General features: G+C 35.9%; 1 protein-coding gene across 1 annotated transcript in view; it reads right to left on the bottom strand.

The window, feature by feature from the left end:
• BCHE (butyrylcholinesterase) overlaps nt 1–21,810 on the bottom strand; it is an 83,803-nt gene extending 61,993 nt beyond the window's left edge. The window contains 3 exon segments of the mRNA XM_066346932.1: nt 2,712–3,297; nt 4,026–4,147; nt 21,422–21,810. Of these exon segments, the coding sequence (XP_066203029.1) occupies nt 2,712–3,297; nt 4,026–4,147; nt 21,422–21,810 (1,097 nt within the window).
• Between the last annotated feature and the right edge of the window lie 1,134 nt (nt 21,811–22,944).

Raw genomic sequence — 22,944 nt, 5'->3', positions numbered from 1 at the left:
TAGAAAAGATTACCTTTTAAATTATGTATAATCTCAATTATAAGAAAGAATTGAAAATATATTTAAATTATTTCATATGAATATGGCCTTTAGGAAAAGAACAAAATGAGATATCAGTAATTCAGAAATAAGATGATCCTTATTAAGCAAAAATGTTAATTGACATTGAGAAGGCATAAATGATTGCAGAACTTCAAATAATAGAATAGCTTGTGTAACTATAAAATATATATACAGTATCTATATATTTTTTACTTAAACTAGCCTTTACAAATTTTCATTCAACTATTAACTAAATATTTGTTAAATATATATACCCAAGTCAGTTCTTTAAAGAATATAATCACAATTTTTATTTCAAGAAACTAGTTTAATCTAGTTAAGAAGCTCAGGAAACAATGAAAGATAGTATACGGACAAGGTATAGTCAATAACTTCAGTGAGACTGAAAAATCAGTCTGAAGAAATTATAACTCTAGAAAATAAAGATACACTAAATGAAACATATAGTTGCTGAGGACCCAAAACAATAGTAGGACTGATATCATTTAAAAGGGGAGGAGTACATGTCTTAAACAGAACAAGAAGAAGGCTAAACATGAAATCTTGGACATTCATGAGAAAACTGTTCTACCAACCAGCCAGGTCTTGTTGGAAAATATGGTTTGCAGCAGGATTAGAGAGGCCTTTTAATGCCAGGTAGAATTTAGCTTCATACATGGTGGATTAGTATAATTTTTTAAAAAATTGTATTATACAAGAGTTTTGTTAAAAGATACATTCAGTAAGCTTGACCAGGCAGTGGCACAGTGGATAGAGGGTCAGACTGGGATATGGAGGACCCAGGTTTGAGACCCCGAGGTCGCCAGCTTGAGCACGGGCTTATCCGGTTTGAGCAAAGCTCACCCACTTGGACCCAAGGTCACTGGCTCGAGCAAGGGGTTACTCGATCTGCTGTAGCCCCACGGGCAAGGCACATATGAGAAAGCAATCAATGAACAACAAAGGTGTTGCAACAAAAAACTGATGATTGATACTTCTCACCTCTCTCCATTCCTGTCTGTCTGTTCCTATCTATCCCTCTCTCTAACTCTTTCTCTGTCTCTGTAAAAAAAAAAAAAAAAAAAAAAAAAAAAAGATACATTCAGTAATGTGGAATACAGTAAATTTCTAATGGAAGTTAATGAAAAACAGCAATAATATCACTATCAACATTCTTTTCGGTTATAAAAAACAGTATGACAGCCCTGGCTGGTTGACTCAGTGGTGGAGCATTAGCCCAGCATATGGATGTCCCTGGTTTGATTCCCGGCCAAGGCATACAGGAGAAGCACCCATCTGTTTCTCCACCCTTCCCTCATCTCCTTTCTTTTTATCTCTCTCTTCCCCTCCCATAGTCAAGGTTCCATTGGAGCAAAGATGGCCTGGGCACTGAGACTGGCTCCATGGCCTCTGCCTCAGGCACTAAGAAGAGCTTGCTTGCTAAGCAACAGAGCAATGCTAAGATGAGCAGTGTATCACTCCCTAGTGGGCATGCCAGGTGGATTCCAGTTGAGCACATGCGGGAGAGTCTGTCTTTATGCCTCCCTGCTTCTCACTTCAGAAAAATACAAAAACAACAACAAGAAAAACAGTATGACAAATTGGATTAATGTATCAATTAATGGTGACTTTCTTAACATATATAAAAATAGATGTCCAAATTTTTTTTATTATTTTTTATTATTTTAATTAATACAAGTTATTCCAAAATATTAGAAAATATACAAATTAGCATATATATTTAAACTTTTATGACTCTTGAGGACATAATATTACACTATTTATAACATATGAGGGAACATATTTTATTTTGTGAAGTTTCTGATTATCTACCATCATCTATATGACTTCTCAGGTGGGTAACAACTTAGCTAAAAATGAAGAGCCTTGTACCTTCTGTCCAACACATGTCACCTGAAAGTTCTAAGCAGCCTATTAGGGGGGATATCTATAAAATGAGCACTTACCCATATTTTGCAAACCCTGCATTTTGAGTAATCCAAGGATGAAATCCACCAGCATGCTGCCCTTTAGTTTCCCTGAGCCATGTGTGTGTTTCTTTATGTATCAGATACCACTGTTCCCCTGCTTAAGAGAATGAGAAAAATATACATTTCTAGTCTTTCCTAAACCTGTTAACATTAAAATCTTTCAGGTTATGCCTGACCTGTGGTGGTATAGTGGATAAAGTGTAGATCTGGAACACTGAGGTCCCCGGTTTGAAACCCTGGTCTTGCCTGGTCAAAGCACATGTAAGAAGCAACTATGAGTTGATGCTCCTCCCCCTTCTCTCTCTCTCTCTCTCTCTCTCTCTTTCTAAAATAAATAAATAAAATCTTTAAAAAATTTTTCAGGTTAAAAAGCAAGGCCACAATAATTTTAATTCTTAAGGTAATTATTTATTTTCATACAAACTCTGACTTACATGCTAAAGTGTTCTGCAATGTTTTAGAAATATGAGAAAACATTTTTCATAAAGGTTGTTTGATGATTTCCTTTAAGCATGCAGATGCAAGGAATTGAAATTCACTGTATAATAAAAAAACTAAACCAGTTTAAAGTACAAATAATAAATAATTTACAGGTTCCTGTGCTTTTAATGAAGTCTACACCAGGCACCAAGCAAAACTAAACAAAACAAAACAATGAATTAAAAAAATGGCACTTACCCATATTTTGCAAAATTTGCCCAGTGTTTCATTATGGATCTACTCAAAGTTTCTTCAGCTTTTGTGTAATTTACTCTTCTTTACAGAGGTAAAACAAAGACAAATTCAATTTCATAAGCATGCATCACTCCCATCCATTCAGGCCAAGGAAGTTTGGAGGACTGGTGTTCAAAATAGTAGAAAAAGGCATTATTTCTGAAAACTGAGAACTTTTTGGTGAACTCCAAGGCAGGACATATGAAATTGTAATCCCCAACAACATCATCCAAGGCCTCATGGTAGTTTTCAGCTCTTTGATCATCTAACCAGTCCATATAATGAAAGAGGATCGATTCCCTTCCAAACTCACCTACTCCTCGAAAAAGTATTTTTAAACCATCTTGAAATTCTTTTCTAGTTATGATACTGTTGTTATCTTTGCTGAAACCAGGAGCACCATACACTAAAAACGCTGTCCCTTCATCTTTATTAACACCCACCATGATCTGGGTTTTTTTGAACTGTCCAAGTTGGAGTAGTGTATCTGGCATGTCAGTGAGAAAATCACCATCCACACTTGGCCCAAAAGTTGCCGACAAGAGAGTATCTGAGGGGATAAGAAGTATTTCATTCAGAAGGATTTCCTGGGGATCTTTAATTTGAAGGCATTTGATTATTTCAGTCTCATTTTCTCTAAAGCAACCAATAAATTTAGCTAAGGTCAATGTTCTGTTTCTAGCTTCATAAAGAGATGTTACTGCCCAAGGGGCGTTAGAAGATCCACTTTGCAGAATGGCTCTGGTCAACAATGGATGGCCTCTAGGGGAAAGTAAGTGAAGGCTAACTGAAGCTGCTCCTGCACTCTCTCCAAAAAGAGTTACACTTTTAGGATTTCCACCAAAGGCTGCTATATTTTTTTGCACCCACTGAAGTTTATTGAAACTACAATAACTCTTTCAACCCATGTCAGAAACTTGCCATCATAAACATGTAAAGATGATGTTCCAGTTTGAAAACCACCACCAAAAATCCATATCATTACAGTAGCGTTTTTAGGTCTAGGTCTTGGAATCCACACATTCAGATATAAACAGTCTTCACTGAGGTCAGTATTTGGATTCTACATCTCTGACCCAAGGAAGCCAGGAAAACTCTAATCTGTGTTCTGATAGCAAGAATTTGCATATTTTGTGGCATTCCAAATATTGGACCAGTCAGTCAAAGATTGTGGCTTTTTGAACCGAAGTCTACCAAGAGGTGGCTGTGCATAGGGAATTCCAAGAAAAGCTGTTACTGTGCCACCAAGAACTGGCAAGTTCATCCCTCTAACCTTACCATTCTTGGTTGTAATGACAATGTCTTCTTCAGTGTGTGATTTCCCAGTAAGAATCCAGAACAGAAGAAACCGCAAAAGAAATCGGATAATGTGATTGTACCCTTGCTCTGCACACTGGTTTCTGAAAGAGAGGTGAGTAGGATGTTTTAGCAACCTCATGCATCTGACATTATATTTTATTGATAATGACTAAAATATAGTAGTTCTTATTAACCATGCACATGATGAAAATGAATAAATCACAATCACTACAAAGGTTTGTGTTCACAACAAAAACAACTGGAGATATTTTAGTTTTCAGTTTAAAAAAATAAGTGAAATGAAAAAATAAAAATTATTTTACTTTAGAAAAATTTATTATCAAACCTTTGTAAAGAAAATTTACTATTCTAGAGGAAATTTGTTTCAACCATGTATGTATACTTATTACCATACATAGCCCTACCATGAAGTGGCAATAAGTGGTAGTGTATTTATTACAGATATAATTTCTGCCTTGGTTAGAGAAGGAAATACAAGCACATGTATTCTCTGAAATATGAACAGTTCTAATCACAGCTACCTGGCACTTTACAAACTGTGAAGTAGGTTAAGAAACTTTAATGATCTTTAATCTTCTATTATTGTCTTTTTCTGTTTCCATGGTCCCTTCCGTGGTCCTTTATGCTCAGCGGTTTCTTCCGCTATATAAACTTAGTCTATGGTCAGAAAAAAATTTGGAAAACCTATTCATTACATGTTAGGTAACAAAAAATACAGTAAGCATCTTTTATCTTACACATTATGAAAATTAACAAGTCTGCTACCATTATAAGACCTAGAAGAAAAACTGACAAGGGAAGGTGACAAATATATACCAAATAATTTTTCTGAAATTCAATAACTGTGAAGTCTTCTCAACTGGAATTACAAAGTCCATAGAGAAAACCAGGGGCTGATAATACAATGCACTGGTGGAGATATTGACTTAGAAGGAATTTTACACTCAGAAATTACTCAATGCATATCTTTTAATTTGTTAATTATTAAAGTATAATGCAACTAGTAAGGGTAAATATGTTAGCATGGTAAGATATAGTTTGATAGTTAAAACAAGTGAAATAAGACTAAAGCTGAGAAATTACTAAAAAAAAGTGGGGGAAGCAAAAGTAATCATGGCAACCTACAAAAGTATATCTTTTTAGCATTTTAATAAATAATATTTATTTGATGATATGAGGAGACCATTTGGGGAAATCAAAGTTTTGTTAAATATTCATAATGCAATCTTGAGTTTTTAAAAATAAAATAATTAAAAATCAGGTTCTGAAACTTTATGTAGCAAAGAGGGACAGAGAAATGTAATCCAAATATATTTTTTCATAGAGCTTTATAAATTTTATTTATTTATTTTCCAGAAAGGGGTGGGGAGTGAGAAGTATCAACTCAGTTGATTCACCTTAGCAGTTCATCACTTGCTTGCCATATGTGCCTTAACAGGCAAGCCCAGGATTTGAACCAACGACCTCAGCATTTCAGTTTGACCCTTTATCCACTGTGCCACCACAGGCCATATCCAAATATAATTTAAAATACCTAACATATTTATATAACTGAAATAATACCTGATTCAAAATGTCAAATACATACACCAAACTCATCCACATAATAATAAAAGAGGTCCACAAATATAGAAACTCTTCTCTTTAATATTTTTTGATACTGTAATTATAAATCCATTGTATGTATTCAAAAGTTAGTTATCGGAGCATTAAAAATTTGTATTATTACTAATTTTTTTTAAAAATTTGGATATCTTTCCTAACCAGGTGGTGGCGCAGTGGATAGAGCCTCGGACTTGAATAGAGAGGACCCAGGTTCGAGACCCCGAGGTTGCTAGCATGAGCCCAGGCTCATCTGGTTTGAGCAAAGCTCACCAGCTTGGACACAAAGTTGCTGGCTCGAGCAAGGGGTTACTTGGTCTGCTGAAGGCCTCTTTTTCTCTTTTATCCATGATATTTGATTTTCTCTTCCTTAATGGCATCTGAGGGTGGTTTTGTTGATAGTATTATTGAGATTAAATAATGGCAGTACAATTCCAACTTATCTTCATACTATCTATTATAGAGTGTTACATTACCAAATCTAAACTTTAACACTAAAATACACATGTGTTCTCATACTCATTATTGATATAAGGTGAATTTTTTTGTTTAGTTTTATTACCTTATTTAAATAAGCATTATTTTGTCCTTTTCATAATCTGTTATTCTCAAACCTAACCTGTAATTCTATAATTTTAACATTAAGAGATGTCTTTATTTTTAATATATGCAATCACATGACTAAACAATCTAAAAAAATAATTAAAGGTAGTTATGAAAATATTAGTCTATATATCTAAATATTTATTCATAATTAAAATATTCAATAATACTTTATTTTTTTCTTTCTGTTATAAATCCTGGTACAAATTAACTGCTATCACATTAAATAAACACTTTAAACACTAAAAACTTATAACATTTATCATAAAAAATGGGGTTCATGCCAAATACAATTGATTTGTGTTAAGGTTTAATATTTGAAAAAAATGTTTAATATTTTTTAAAAAGGAAGGAGTTATTGTTTTTAATTGCTAAAGAAAATAAATGATTGGAGCAAGAAGGGTAAGAACCTGAAAAATAAAAAATAACAAATACTGTAGTGTTTGAATTATATCAAATACTCCAAGATAAAAAAATTGACTGGGAATATTAAAAAGCAATCTATACCTTCCAAAATAAAAAAGGTAAAATATAATTTCCTTTATTTTGCATTTTGAATTCAATTTAAAAAAGTATTATCAAAATTCCTTAATCAATTTTAAAAGAAAAATTGTAATGTTACAGTATAAGACATGGGTATAAGAAAATGATTGACATAAAGATAAATATTTGCCATTTATTTTCTATAACTGGATATCAACCAAATTTTCAAAATACTGGGTCAGGTAAGAACTTCTTAAAGAACAGTCAAGCAAATATTAAAAATTGTTTTCTCTGTGGATAGAATAATTTTTCTGTATTTTAAATAGTTGTTATAAAATGTGTATTTCTACATAAAAATAAGGCTCTTAAAATGGTGGGAGAGGAGCTACATAGATAATATGATCTAGCACAAACTCTGTTAAATGAATTTGGTTAAATTAAAACATTAAGCCTTTATAACAAACCTAAAAGCTTGTTTTGTTGCAGGCAAAGTGAAGCAGGGAGCTGAGGAAGTTTGCTTATAAATAAACTATACTACTGCCTTTCAGAGATCCTTCAGATACCCATTAGGCACTAAAAGGATGTGTGTATATGGAAGACCCTGTACTAGGCATGAGAAACATAAGATCTGTATCTGTCCTCAGTCAGGAAGAACAGTCACAAACTTTTCATTGTGTGAATAATTTGAATATTTAATATTAGAGAGGTATCTTTGGTCTTCTTTGTAAGTTGAATCTGTTCTTAAGTTAACATCTATTCAATTTAGAATTATCTAATATCTGGGACAGTTTTTACAAGAATGAGCACATTTTAATATAAAAATATTAAAATGAAGACAACATACAATTTAAATGTGTATTGTTACAAATAAAAGAATAAATCAAAAATTAATTTTATAAATACGATGCCACTTAGAATATATCACTAGCTTATATTTAAAAACTGAAATGTGGAGTATATCTCATTTTTATAAATTAAAAAAGTAGGACATGAAAACAAGCAATAACAAATCTAGAATAAGATAAAACCTTGTAAATCCAATTAGAAATTTTATTTTGTATCCAAAAGGCCATGTTACTTCAAATTCACAGAGAATTCTAAAGATATTCATTTAGAGGATAAAACTACTCTCTAAAAGCTTATGTTCATCTTTTTAAAAAGGAACTATCAATACAGGTAAAATATATTTATTTTAACTACAAAACATTTTATATTAATTATTGAAGGCACTACACAGACTAGTAATAGTAACTCCCAATTGAACTTGTTATCATGTAATATATTCACTAAAATTTTAAAGACATACTCTAAAAATTAAAAAATACAAATACAAATCATAAACAATAAAATAATTTTGTTCACATTTAGTTTACTTTTCAAAATTCATACATTTTATACTCCATGTCTAATCTTCTGGTTAAATAAAAACTAATATAATCAAAGTAAAAGTAGGTTTACAATATTAAAATATGAAAAGTTTATATTTTTATAGTCTATATATTAAAAATAATAGTAAATATAAAGTATTTTGCTATAATTTACACACACATTAAAAGAAGACAAACAAGGCAAAAAAAGCATAAGTTTGTAAATCAAATTAAGAAATAGATTTTCTTTTCAGATATAAGAAACTTAAAGCTTTCCTTTGTCAATTGATATTGTTCAAGTTTCAGATGGCAAAATATTCATTAAGAAAAGCACCCTGTCATGCCAGACAATAATTTTTCTTCCCATACAACTCATAAAAAATAGAATAAAACTAGTCAAAAACCACTTTTCCTACTCTTTTAAGTAGAAACTCACTAAACAGTGCATTTAAGGATAAAGAAGCACAGCATAAAACATTTTTGCTTAGGTAATGCTCCAAGAACACACAAAACAATGATTCCACAAATGCTACGATCCTTTATACGAAATTGAATAAATTCATTATTTCCTCAGCAGTTAAATGGATTCAGTCTGTGTTCAATGAATAATAATAGGAAGACTTGATGTATGTGCCTGCTCACTTGCTTCATCTGCTCTTTTGCAGTAACTGTCCTCCACGGAGCACCAAAGAGGCACAGCAAACACGTGAAGGGATCACAATCCTTCTACAGAATGAGTTTCACAGCAACTTGCATCTCTACAGGGAGATGAAAATTCGTAACAACTTACCCGGCTCACTGCAACAAAAGATGATATAGTTTTCAAGGAGCGGAAATCATGAATTACTTCAGAGAAATGCCATACGCAGCTGCTGCTCCAGCCTGTAAATTGGACTGCACTGGCATTACAATCAACTGTTACTGACAAAGCTCGCGAGACTTGGCAGCAGCAACTAGATCTAGAAGCAGCCAATCTTTACTTTCTGACATCTGTTCAGAGGCTATCCGTATGAATGCAACAGTGATTCCTTTACAAAAGTATTATTGGATGCACAGTTCAAGACTGCAAGAGCTCATCCAAGAAGGAAGCTTCTGTTTAAGACGCTGAAATGGAACAGAAAATGCCCGTTTTTAAACACTACCAGAACTTTTAAGACTTTTTTTTGGTAGAACATATATTTTGCTTTTGCTTTTGTTTTGTGATTTAAATGTGTACGTTCTAAAAAAATGCTGTTATTGAAGTATTTGTACCTTCAATCTGTGCCAATTCTAAAGAAATGTAAAAGATAGATTAGGAAACAACATAGTTACTCTTAGGGTAGAGGTGTGAAAATTAAAAAAAAATGTTTTATTAAGTGAATGAAAGTCTCATATATGTATTTTCTTTCATCTTTCACACCTCAACACTTATTTAAGTCAGACAAATCTCAGCAGTTTCCTTTTCAGAGCCTGCAGACAGTCAAGTGTAATAAGAAGCCACAATTTTCTAGTCAAGACAAGGAAAACTTTAAAAAGCACTCTTCATCTAACTATGGAAAAGACACATTTGTCAGATGGAAGTATGCAAGTTCTCAGGAATGTATTTATGTCTTTCAGGCTTATGTTTCTTAAATTAAATATTTGAAAAAATAAAAAACAAAATAATTGTTCAATGCCTGACTTTGTAATGGTTATGTTCTTTATCTTTAGCAAAACATTGTTTTTACTTTAAAACCCTCACTCTTGGCTCACTATGGACTAACCAACAGGCATGTAATTGTAGGTAAACCAATTTTTGCTTTAAAATTTTTCTGTGTGAGTATATGACAGAAACAGAGAGAGAGACAGAAAGAGAGACAGATAGGGACAGAAAGACAGGATGGGAGAGAGATGAGAAGGGTCAATTCTTCATTGCAGCTCCTTAGTTATTCACTGATTGCTCTCTCATATGTGCCTTGATGGGAGGGGGGCTACAGCAGAGCGAGTGACCCCTTGCTCAAGCCAATGTTGGGCTCAAATCCATAACCTTTGGCTTCAAGTCAATGACCTTTGGGCTCAAGCCAGCAACCATGGGTTCATGTCTATGATCCCACGCTCAAAACAGCAACTACTCCACGCTCAAGCTGGTAAGCCCGAGCTCAAGCCTGATGTACCCTTGCTCAAGCCTGATGAGCCCATGTTCAAGCTGGTGACTTCCAGGTTTCCAACCTAGGTCCTCTCCTACCTAGTCTGATGCTCTATCCACTGTGATACTGCCTGGTCAGGCTTCTTTTTAATATTTTTAAGATTTCAAATATACAGTATAAGAATTGTAATTTGTTATTGATACTACCTTATTTCAGTCATTATAATTAACAGTTTCCATAAATTATTTTATTTTATTCCAACAAATATATGAATTAAAAATTATTAACCATAATCTTAGTTGATGAAGCTAAATATCAAAAACTTGCTATGTATCCTATCACTAGTATATGATGGAATCAGAATTTTAACCTAGACTTGTCTAATTTCATGTCAATTGATTCCAAGATAATAGCTATTTTGATCTTTTTTATTGGTTTTAATTTATTGTGTTTACATAGTTTCTAGTATCCCCTGAATGCATCTTCCCCTTCCCTGTATTCCCCTTAACATTCCTCTTTCCTCCCTTCCCCAACAGTCTCCCCCCTTCCCTCCAGGATTTGCTTTCCTGCTCTCTATAACGCTGTGGTATGTGTATATAATTCCACCAATCTCTTTCCCTTCTCTGATCGCATCCTCTCATCCCCTTTCCCTCTGTCTGCTTTGCCTCTGGTCCCTTTGATCCTGCCTCTGCCTCTAATCCATTTCTCAGTTCACACTGTTTATTAGATTTCTCAAATGAGTGAGGTCATATGATAGTTTTCTTTCTCTGCCTGGCTTATTTCACTTAACACAATAGTTTCCAGATCCATCCATGTTGTTGCAAAAGGTAAGATTTCCTTCTTTTTTTATGGCCCCATAAGTATTCCACTGTGTATATGTGCCACTGATTTTTAATCCACTTGTCCACTGATGGACACTTGGGTTGTTTCCAGATCTTCATTATTGTAAACAATGCTTCCATAAACATGGGGGTGCATTTCTTCTTTTGAATCAGTGATATGGTGTTCCTGGGATATATTCCTAAGCGTGGGATAGCTGGGTCAAAAGGCAGTTTCATTTTTAATTTTTTGAAGAATCTCCATACTGTTTTCCACAGTGGCTGCACCAGTCTGTATTCCCACCAGCAGTGCAGGAGGGTTCCTTTTTCTCCACATCCTACCCAGCACTTATGTGTTGTTTTGTTAATGGGAACCATTCTGACTGATGGCGTGAAGTGATATCTTATGGTGGTTTTAATTTGCATTTCTCTAATCATTAGTGATGTTAAACATTATTTTATCTGCCTATTGGCCATCAGTATATCCTCTTTGGAGAAGTGTCCATTCATTTATTTTGCCCATTTTTGATTGGACTGTTTATCTTCTCGGTGTTGAGTTTTACAAGTTCTTTATAAATATTGGTTATTAACCCCTTAACAAACATATTTTCAAATACGTTCTCCCGTTGTGTGGTTTGTCTTTTTATTTTGTTCATATATTTTTGAGCTGTGAAAAAGCTTTTTAGTTTGATATAGTCCCATTTGTTCATCCTGTCCTTTATTTCACTTGCCCGTGGAGATAAATCAGGAAATATATTGCTGCGAGAGATGTTGGTGAGCTTACTGCCTATGTTTTTTTTTTAAAGATGTTTATGGTTTCATGACTTACACTTAAGTCTTTTATCCATTTTGAGTTTATTTTTGTGAATGGTGTAAGTTGGTGGTCTAGTTTCATTTTTTTTTGCAAGTAGCTGTCCAATTTTTCCAACACCATTTGTTAAAGAGACTGTCTTTATTCCATTGTATGCTCTTACCTCCTTTGTCAAATATCAATTGTCCATAAAGGTGTGGGTTTATTTCTGGGTTCTCTGTTCTGTTCCATTGACCTATATGCCTGTTCTTATGCCAGTACCAAGCTGTTTTGAGTACAGTGGCTTAGTAGTATAACTTGATATCAGGAAGTGTGATACCACCCAATTTATTATTCTTTTTCAAGATTGCTCAGGTTATTCGTGTTCTTTTTTATTCCACATAAATTTTTGGAATATTTGTTTTATATCTTTGAAGTATGTCATTGGTATTTAAATAGGAATTGCATTGAATTTATAAATTACTTTGGGTAATATAGACATTTTAATAATGTTTATTCTTCCTATCCATGAACACGGTATATACTTCCACTTGTTTTTATCTTCTTTGATTTCTTTTATCAATGCTTTATAATTTTTTGAGAACAAGTATTTAACCTTCTTGGTTAAATTTACTCCTAGGTACTTTATTTTTATTTTGCTGCAATAGTGAAAAGAATTGGTTTCTAAATTTCTCTTTCAGACAGTTCATTGTTGGTGTATAAAAATGCCTCTGATTTCTGAATATTAATTTTATATCCTGCTAACTTGCTGAATTCATTTTTCAGGTCCAGTAGTTTTTTTTGACTGAGACTTTAGGGTTTTCTATGTATATACCATATCATCAGCAAATAATAATTTTACTTCTTCTTTTCCAACTTGAGTGCCTTTTATTTCTTCTTCTTGTTTGATTGCTGTGCCCAGCACTTCCAGAACTATGTTGAATAAGAGTGGTGAAAGGAGGCACCCCCGCCTTATTTCTGATTTTAAGGGGATTGCTTTTAATTTTTTACTACATTGAGTATGATGTTGGCTGTGGGTTTGTCATAGATGGTTCTTATCATGCTGAGGTATGTTTTTTGTATTCCCACTTTGCTGAGAGTTTTGATAAATGTGTGCTGGATTTTATGCTTCTTCTGCATCTATTAATATTATCATGTGATTCTTATCATTCTTTTTGTTTATGTGATGAATCACATTGATTGATTTGCAAATATTCTTGTAGCCTTGTCTCCCCATAATAAATCTAACTTGATATAATTTTTTTTCATGTATTGCTGGGTCCAGTTTGATGATATTTTGTTGAGAAATTTAGCATCTAAATTTATCAGGTATATTGGCCTATAGTTTTTTTCTTTGTATTGTCTTTGCCTGGTTTTGGATGTGAATTATCCTCACCTCATAAAAGGAACTTGGAAGTTTTTCCTCCACTTAAATTTTTGAAATGTCTTGACAAGGATAGGAGTTAGTTCTTTAAATATTTGGTAGGATTCACCTGTAAAGGCATCTGGCCCAAGGCTTTTGTTTGTTTGAAGTTTTTTGATAACTGTTTCAATCTCATTTGTTGTAATCAGTCTGTTCAAGTTTTTGATTCTTCCAGATTGATTTTTGAAATACTATATGTTTCAAGGAATTTTCCATTTTACCTAGGTTGTTTAATTTTTGGCATACAATTTTTCATAGTATTTTCTTACAATTCTTTGCATTTCTGCTTTGTCAGTTTTTACTTATCCACTCTTATTTTTAATTTTATTTATTTCAGTCCTCTCTCTTTTTTTGTGGTGAGTCTGGTTGAAGGTTTATCAATCTTGTTTACCTTCTCAAAGAACCAGCTCTTGCTTTCATTGATCCTCTGTATTTTTTTTTAGCATCTATGTCATTTATTTATGCTTTGATCTTTATTATTTCTTTCTTTCTACTACCTCTGGGCTTTACTTGCTGTTCTTTTTCTAAGTTGTTTTAGATTCAGAGTTAAGTTGTTTATTTTAGTTTTTTCTAGCTTCTTAAGGTATGCCTGTAATGCTATGAACTTCCCTCTCAGTACTGCTTTTGCTGTGTCCTATAAATTTTTTTTTTAATTTTTATTTTATTTATTCATTTTAGAGAGGAGAGGGAGAGAGAGAGAGAGAGAGAAAGAGAGAGACAGGGGGGAGGAGCTGGAAGCATCAACTCCCATATGTGCCTTGACCAGGCAAGCCCAGGGTTTCGAACCAATGACCTCAGCATTTCCAGGTCGATGCTTTATCCACTGCGCCACCACAGGTCAGGCTGTCCTATAAATTTTGAGTTGTTGTATGTTCATTTTTATTTGTTTTTAGAACATTTTTTATTTCTTCCTTGATCTTATTGTTTACCCACTCATTATTTAATAACATGCTATTTAGTCTCCCAGTGTTTGACTTTTTTTTGTATTTTCTATTGTAATTGATTTCTAGTTTCATAGCATTGTGATCAGAGAAGATTCTGATATGATTTCAATATTCTTAAATCTATTGAGACTCATTTTGTGGCCTAACATGTGGTCTATCCTAAAGAATGTACTTTGAACTCTTAAAAAGATTGTATATTCTGCTGCTTTAAGGCATAAGGTTCACAAGATATTTATTAAATCCAGTTGATGTAGTGTGTCCTTTAAGTCTGCTGTTTCTTTGTTAATTTTCTGTCTTGAAGATCTATCCAGTGCTGTTAATATTGTATTGAAATCCTCTACTATTATAGTATTGCTTTTGATCTCACCCTTTATGTCCATCAAAATCTGCTTTATATATTTAGGTGCTTCTATATTAGATGCATAAATATTTACAATGGTTATATCTTCTTGTTGGAATGCTCCCTTTATCATAATGTGGTGTCCTTTTTCATGCCTTACTATACCCTTTGTTTTAACATCTATTTTTTCAGATATAAGTATTGCTACCCCAGCTCAATTCCATTTGCATGAAATGTCTTTTTTCTATCCCTTTACTTTCAGTCTATGTACATCTTTTGTTTTGAGGTGGGTCTCTTGTGGACAGTGATTGACTGCTTTTCTCGCAGCTTTTAGTATTATTATTTTTTTATCTCTTAGCTTTGGTATTTTAATTATGATGTGTCTTGGTGTAGGTCTGTTTGGAGTCCTCTTTAGTGGGATTCTCTGTACTTCTTGAACTTGTATGACTTTTTCCTGCATCAATTTAGGGAAGTTTTCAGCTATGATTTCTTCAATCAGTTTCTCTATCCCTTCTTCCTTCTCTTTTCCTACAGGAACCCCTATTATATGATGTTCTTTCTCTTCATGTTGTCATAGAGCTCTATTAGAGTTTCCTTAGACTTTTTGATCCTCTTTCTTTTTGCTGTTCTGTTTCTGTGTTTTCACTTGTCTTGTCCTCTAAATCGCTGATTCAATCCTCTGCTTCATCCAGCCTGCTTTTAATTCTTTCTAGTGTATTATTTCTGATATTGTTCTTGTCATTTCAGTCTGACTATTTTTTATGGTTTCAATATCCTTTTTGATGCCAGCTATATCTTTGTTTAGGTGCTTGTTTTCTTCACTATCGTTGCTCAAAATCCTTGAGCATCCTAACAATCGTTATTCTAAACTCTGCATTCGGTATATTGTTTATTTCCATATAATTCAGTTCTTTTTCTGGGGATTTCTTTTGTTAATTTATTTGAATTGCATTTCTCTGTCTTCCCATTTTGTATCTGTATAGACTAGATACCACTCTAAGTATGGTTGTTAGGTTCTGAGGCCACTTGATGTAACAGCCCTGGACTTCCTTAGACAGAACCTGATGCAGGCGAGTGGAGGTCATTGTTTTTGACTGGCTCTTAGCAACCTTCTTGGAGCTACAAGTGATCCAGAATTTGTAGCTGCCTCTGCTGGGCACTGATGCCATTGAAACTACCAGCTGCACTCCTAGGCTGTCGTTTATCTTCTCTGGGCCACTGTGTGTGGCCTCTCTATTCTGGATGTGAGATATTTTCTACAGCCCCCTCTTCCTCCACCTGCTCAAGAACTTGGGCACTAGCAGGGGCTTGCAGGCCACAGTTTGGCTTCTCTGTAGGTACAAGGGACTCCTTGCCTTGCTGGGCTCTTCCCCCATGGGTGCGCAAGCTGCCTCTCCTAGCTCTGCCTCTTTGAGCATATAAAATATCTCTTTAGGTTCTACCCTTCTCCTTTGCAACATGGGCCACTGGGCTCCACCCTCAACGGTCACACAGAATGCCTCTCCAGGCTTTGCCCTTCACTGTCACTGCCACATGGGCTGGCTTGCTGGGCTTTGCCCCTGACCACCTTGCTGGCCAAGTGTTGCGGACAGGACCTTCTGTCTTTTGGAGGGTACTCAGCAGGGTGGGGGGGGGCTTGTAGCCCAAACCTCAGCACTCAAATCTTGTGTCTCTGATTTGTCCCCTGATTCTAAGTGTCTCTCTGCACTAACTAGAGCAGAACAGCCTTAGGTAGGTGGGTAATTGCTTCCCTTTGCTGGTGTTGGTTCTTCTAGATAAAATGGGCACTTTAAGTTTGGGGAGTGACCCAGTACAGGGGTCAGGTTGGCTTTTCCCCACCATCTCTCCCTGTGCCCTCAAGACTACACTCTCCTCTTGCAATTCCAGTCCCTTTGGCACCCCCCACTCCCAGGGCCCCAGGTAAGTGGCCGTGAACGAGGTTTTCTGTGTGGTTCCTTTAAGATGGAGCCTGGGTCTGTGAGTTCTGTCTACCTGTCACAAAGAGTAACCTGGCTCTTCTTTCAGCTAAATACTGTCTGTACACCTCCTCTAGTCTCTGGGGCTCCAGCCTGGGGCTACGGTCCTAGGGCTGAGTGTTCACAACTCTCTGGGAAACCCACTCTGCCATGAGAGATCCTCCAGGATGCCACTCACTTCTGGGAGCAGGAAAGCCCTTTCTGTGTCTCCACCTTTCTTACTAGCTCAGTGTGGTTCCTTCAGAGATGCTTGTTGTAGATTCCTCTTAGTTTAGTCCAAAGTTGTTTTTCAAGAGATTGTTCCTAAGTTAAGTTGTAATCCACTTTGGTTCTGTGAGGTAGGAGTTGTAACATCCGCCTACTCCATTGCCATTTACCTTTGCCATTTCGATCTTTTAAAGTTATCAATTATGGGAAAATTGTTACTTGAGCAGTATTTATTGGACAATAAATTTCACACTTCAAAATTATAATCATTTTAATTTATTTATGTAATTTATGTAATGACACCCTAGTTACACAAAATTTACAGACTAATTGGCCAATCTAAAAAAGAAAATATTTTAAAGATAGTATATTGAAAACTATGCAATGATTCATAAAGAGATAACATTTTATTTAAAATGTAGTCATTGTGATGATGCACATGAAAGTTTACTGCTTGAATATGTGTGCTATTTTAATTTAAATGTCAAAATTCTTGTCCCCACCACAGCTCCACTCATTGATTTCTGTACTAGCATGTGATTGATCTTATTCACAAATTCTACAATTGTTGAGGGATGTTTTAGATCTTAGAGAATTCAACAGCATATTTGGTATGCTCCTAAATATCCACTCTCTACTGTGTAAAATGTATTACACATATACACATGTTTTATTTTTATTTTAAACCAGAATCTGAATAAACAATAATCTTTTAGAAGCTGATTTTTATTACTAACACATTTTAGCTGGCTGACTACACAGCAGCTGATTACAAATCCTGACAGTTTTCCTCTGCTCACCTTTTGCTTCAGTGAACCACCTTTAGCTACTGCCTTCTTAGTTTATTTTCTCTTATACTTTCTCAGCTGTGCCACATTATTTGATTCATTATTTCAGTGCATTTTTTTCTGTTGTATTTGTGAGTTTATTTTTTTATGACTGAAAATATATCTGCTGTTTTACTTCTGTGATGTCATCACTTTTTCACATACATCCAATAGGAAAGTATAGATCTTAGGCAGTGAGTCTTGTTTCAGAGTTAGTGACCAAGTATGACCTGACAGCCTGATGGTTAAATGACCATGCTGTTAGGTGATGAGTGTGCCTTGTACATGACACTGCTGAAATACCACATCACTTCACACAGATTTAACTCTGCTCAGATTTTACAATCGTATGTTGAATTTCAAGCAAGACAACCATATGATCTTGGCATGATCACTTTCCATTATCCTATTACAGTGACTTTTTACTGTTCAGGTTTGGTTATCACTGGTGTAGTAACTTTCTAGATAGCAGATTTCAAGGAAATCTGAGACAGTAAATATATTAGTTTGTAGTATATAATAGTCTTCTCTAGGTACAGTGATGTGACAAAAATGCACTAATATTTAATTAGTAATTTTTTACAAAACAGTCTCTTCTCTAAAGAAAATATGAATTACAAAAAAGCATATTTCTACAGTTTATATATCAATTATTTGAAAATGATTATGATATGTTCTATTCTAGATTTTAAATCTATGTACCAAGTTACAATTACATAAATGTTAAAAATGTGTTATCATTTTTTTCATTTCATGTTTTTAATGTAATTAATATTAATTTTTATTCAAAAATTTAATGACAGTGATATGTTTTCAATGATAATACCATAATTTATTACACTACTTGTTACTCATATTATAAAAATAATTTTAATTATTAATTACTATGTGCACACACTGGTCTAAGCACTTTAAATATACTTTAATATGTTAACTCCATTTAAAACTCAAAATCACCATTTAAGTAAGTACTATTAATATTATTATTTCTATTTTATGGTGGAGGAAATTTTAGCCACAAAGGTTTAAAGTAACTTGCCAAAAATCATATGGATAATTAGTCTTTTGTAATATAATTTTATGCAAACATTATTATAATTGGCATTTTTGTATATGGCTTATTAAGTACAACTTTTGATTATTTTTTAAATATATTTCCCAGAACTGGAATAACTCAATATGACCAGTACAAAGTAGTGTGTGGGGTTTTGTTTTGTTGTTTGTTTTTTTCAGTCTTCTGAGACATCTCTTTCATAACTGTCGAATAAGAATAGGTTTTCAACAGTTCTTGCAAAAAGAAGAAAATGTTCTTAATTAGAATAAATCTGAACAAATCTCTGGAATCAAGAGGCTAAACATTTATACCTGGGTTTGGCAGGTGTTTAAGGTGGATTTATTGACAGACTTTAGAAGTGAGCCTAGTTCTGTAGGCAATTAAATTGTTTAATATGGTGGAGAACAGCCCACAGGACACTGGGCTGCACTTAATCTATCCACCTGACTGGCAAAATTTAGCCCTGTGGTGCCAGACTCACTTGAAATTGAGGCTGGAATCTGTGAGCCATCGGCTTTAAAGCTCGGGCATTGGCTTGGAGGACGGAATTTAGTGTGTGTGGATAGAACATCCCTGATCAGCAATCTTTGAAATAGCTGCTCCCTAAACTCAGGGAAACCGGTTTGTGGCACACACCACCAGCCCAGCCCAGGGCTGTGCCTGGAGAATTTAGAGTGATATCAGAGGAGGGACTGGACTCTGTCACCCCAGTCTCCTCGTTCCTCTTTGCTCTCCTTGCTGTGAAAATAGCAGTCATGGCAGACCCCCCTCCACTAAGTCCCCAGTCAGCTCTTTCCTGTGAGAGGTGGGGGCACCCAGAGACTAGATTCCCTGCTCTGTGGGGATGTGGGGAAGGGTCTTGAAAGACTCCTGGTAAGCCAATGCTGGTATCATAAATTTTCAAAGTTCTAGCAATAAGACCCTCCTACCAGTGTGATGACTCTGCCTTCATTATTACAAAGATGACAACTAGGCCTTAACAGATCACCAAAGAATCTTGCAGAGGCAAATCTTGTAGTGCAGCACCTCCTGCCAGAAAAAGGAAAAGTTATCTCTTATTGGGATTATTAACAATACCACCCACAAATGCCATCAAGGAAAAAAAAATCAAACATGGACATACAAGATATAGATGTGACTCAGATAGAAGATAAAAAATCCCCAGGAAAAAAATCTCAATTACATGGAAACCTTGGAGCTTAATGACAGATAATTCAAAATTGAAGCTCTAAAAATACTCAATAAGATACAAGAAAACACTGAGCAATTTAGTGAGCTCATAAAACAACTGAATGAACTAAAGAGTACTTCACCAGGAAATTAAAACTATAAAAAAGAACCAAACAGAGATGAAAAAGTCAATACACAAACTGAAAAATGAGGTAACAGGGTTAGCCAATAGAACAAACCAGATAGAGGAGAGAATCAGTAACATTGAAGACAGGCAATTAGAGATATGACAGAAAGATGAAGAGAGAGAATTACGAATTAAAAAAAAAAAAACTGAGAAAGACCTACAAGAATTGTCTGACTCCATCAGGAAGAGCAATAAAAGAATAAGTATATTAGAAAAGGAAGAGAGGGAAAAGAGAATAGAGAACATATTGAAACAAATAATCGATGAGAATTTCCCAAGCCTGTCGAAAGAGTTAGAGCCTTGAATTCAAGAAGCAAACAGAATGCTGAATTACCTCAACCCAAACAAACCTACTCCAAGGCACATCAAAATAAAATTATCACAAATCAATGACAAAGAAAGAATCCTCAAGTCAGCTAGGGAGAAGAAGGATAAAACATATAAAAGAAGGCCCATTAGGCTATCATCAGATTTCTAAACAGAAACTCTGGAAGCCAAAAAAGAGTGTACCTCAACATTTAAAGTACTGAAAGAGAGGAACTTCCAGCCAAGAATACTATATCCATCAAAGTTATCCTTCAAATATAAAGGGAAAATGAAAAACATTTAAAGACATACAGAAACAGAATTTATCACCAAAACCCCCCCACTTCAGGAAATACTAAAAGGGGTTATCCAACCAGATACAAAGAACAAAACAAGGGAAGACAAGATGGTGCTGGAGTAGGTGGACGTACCAACATCTACTTCCCAGAACCAAAGTGGATTACAAACTAATTTTAAGAACTATCATCTGGAAAAACCAACTTTGGACTAAACTGAGAGGACTCTTCAACCAAGGAACACTGAAGAAGCCACACCAAGACTGGTAGGAAAAGCAGAAACGCAGAGAGGGCTGCCCAGCTCCCCAGAGCAAACAGCAGCCAGGAGAGACTCCCGCGGCAGGAAGTGAGTTTAGCAGAGAGAGGAGGGTCCTAAGCCCCAGGAACAAAGCCCCAGCCTGCATCCCTGGAGCCCAGAAGAGGTGTAAGGACAGTATTTAGCTGGAAACAAGTCAGGATACTGTTTGAGAGAAAGAGTCTGATTTCTCAGACCTGGGACTCTTCTTAAAGGGACCGCACAGAACAGCTCTCTTACAACCACTCACCTGGGGCTCTGGGGGATGGGGAGAGGGAGAGTGCCAGAGTAGCAGAAGGGGAGTGTAATCTGTGAAGCATAGGGAGAAACATTTTGGGAGACAGCCAGCCTAACCCCTGGGACGAGTCACTCTCCAAATCTGAAGTGAATATTTCCCCCGGAAACAGCAATACCAGCAAAGGGAAGCAGGAGAGCAGGCAAACAAGCTCCCCCCAAGGCATTCAGAGCAAAATTGCTTAGAAGGAGGGAGCTTTTGGGTCTACAGTAGTGAGTGTTAGGGTCTGAGCTGCAGTGCCCGCACCCACGCGGCTGAGGGCTCACCGGAGGGTGAGTGGCAGCGGGAGATGGAAGAACCGTTCTGTTAACAGGGGCAGAAGCCGGCTGGCCACCACTGGGCTCAGGTGAGAGCTCAGTCTTGTCCAGCTGGGGAGGAGGGAGCATGCAAAAGCAATCAAGTCCAGCTGCTGGCAGCCTGTAGTCCAGCCTGCGGGAGAAGGGCGGAAACCAGGAAAGGGTGGATACCAGCCCCTGAGCAAGGGCACAGGAACAAAGCCTAGCCCTACCCGTGCAACCCAGGCTTGTGGTCTGACTTGGGAGCTGACTACTACCATGGGGGTGGAGCCAAAAGCCCAGAACAGGTGGAGTTCCTCTACTGAGCTAAGCGTGGGCATGCAGTTCTGCCCGGTGGTAGAGCCAAGGCTAGCAGCCATTCCACGAGTGGGCTCCTCCTGCAAGGGTGGGGTGAAAGCTCGGGAACAGGCGGAGACCCGCAGCTGAGCAAAGGTGCTCGCCAGTGACCTCAGGACCAAGCATAACGTTGCCCACGTGGGTGGGGCAAAGGCCAAGGCCACCAAGGCTTGTGCACCTGAGCATGTGATCACAGCCACTCCTGTGAAGAAAAAATGCAGAGGCAGAGAAATGCAACACAAATGAACCAAGAGAAATCCCCAGAAAAGGACCTAAATGAATCAGATATAACTAAATTACCAGATGCAGAGTTTGAAATAATGATTGTTAGGATGCTCAAAGATATTAGAACAAAAATAGATGATCATTACAAAAACCTAAATAAAGAGTTAGCAAATATAAAAAAGGACATTGAAATAATAAAAAAGAATCAGTCAGAAAGGACAAATACAATATTTGAAATAAAGAATACAATGGAAGTAATTAAAGACAGGATGGATGAAGCAGAGAATTGAATCAGCGAGTTAGAGGACATGATAAATAAAGGCACAGAAGCAGAGCAGAAAAAAGAAAAGAGACTCAAAAAGTCTGAGGAAACTCTAAGAGAGCTCTGTGACAATATGAAGCGAAATAACATCTGCATCATAGGGGTTCCTGAAGAAGAAGAGAAAGAACAAGGAATAGAGACTTTGTTCAAACATATCATAGCTGAAAACTTTCCTCAATTAAGGCAGGAAAACATCTCACATGTTCAGGAAGCACAGAGAACTCCATTAAGGAGAAACCCAAAGAAATCAACACCAAGACACATCATAATTAAAATACCAAAGCTAAGTGATAAAGAGAAAATATTAAAAGCTGCTAGAGAAAAAAAGGCTATCACCTACAAAGGAGCCGCCATAAGAATGACTTCTGACTTCTCAATAGAAACACTTGAGGCCAGAAGGGGATGGCAAGAAATATTCAAAGTAATGCAGAACAAGAGCCTACAACCAAGACTACTTTATCCAGCAAGGCTATCATTTAAAATTGAAGGAGAGCCCTGGCCGGTTAACTCAGCGGTAGAGCGTCAGCCTGGCATGCGGGGGACCCGGGTTCAATTCCCAGCCAGGGCACATAGGAGAAGCGCCCATTTGTTTCTCCACCCCTCCTCCTTC

This window comes from Saccopteryx leptura, chromosome 8 (genome assembly GCF_036850995.1).
Source record: "Saccopteryx leptura isolate mSacLep1 chromosome 8, mSacLep1_pri_phased_curated, whole genome shotgun sequence".
NCBI classification, from domain to species: Eukaryota; Metazoa; Chordata; class Mammalia; order Chiroptera; family Emballonuridae; genus Saccopteryx; species Saccopteryx leptura.
This window is presented reverse-complemented; position numbering and strand designations above follow the sequence as displayed.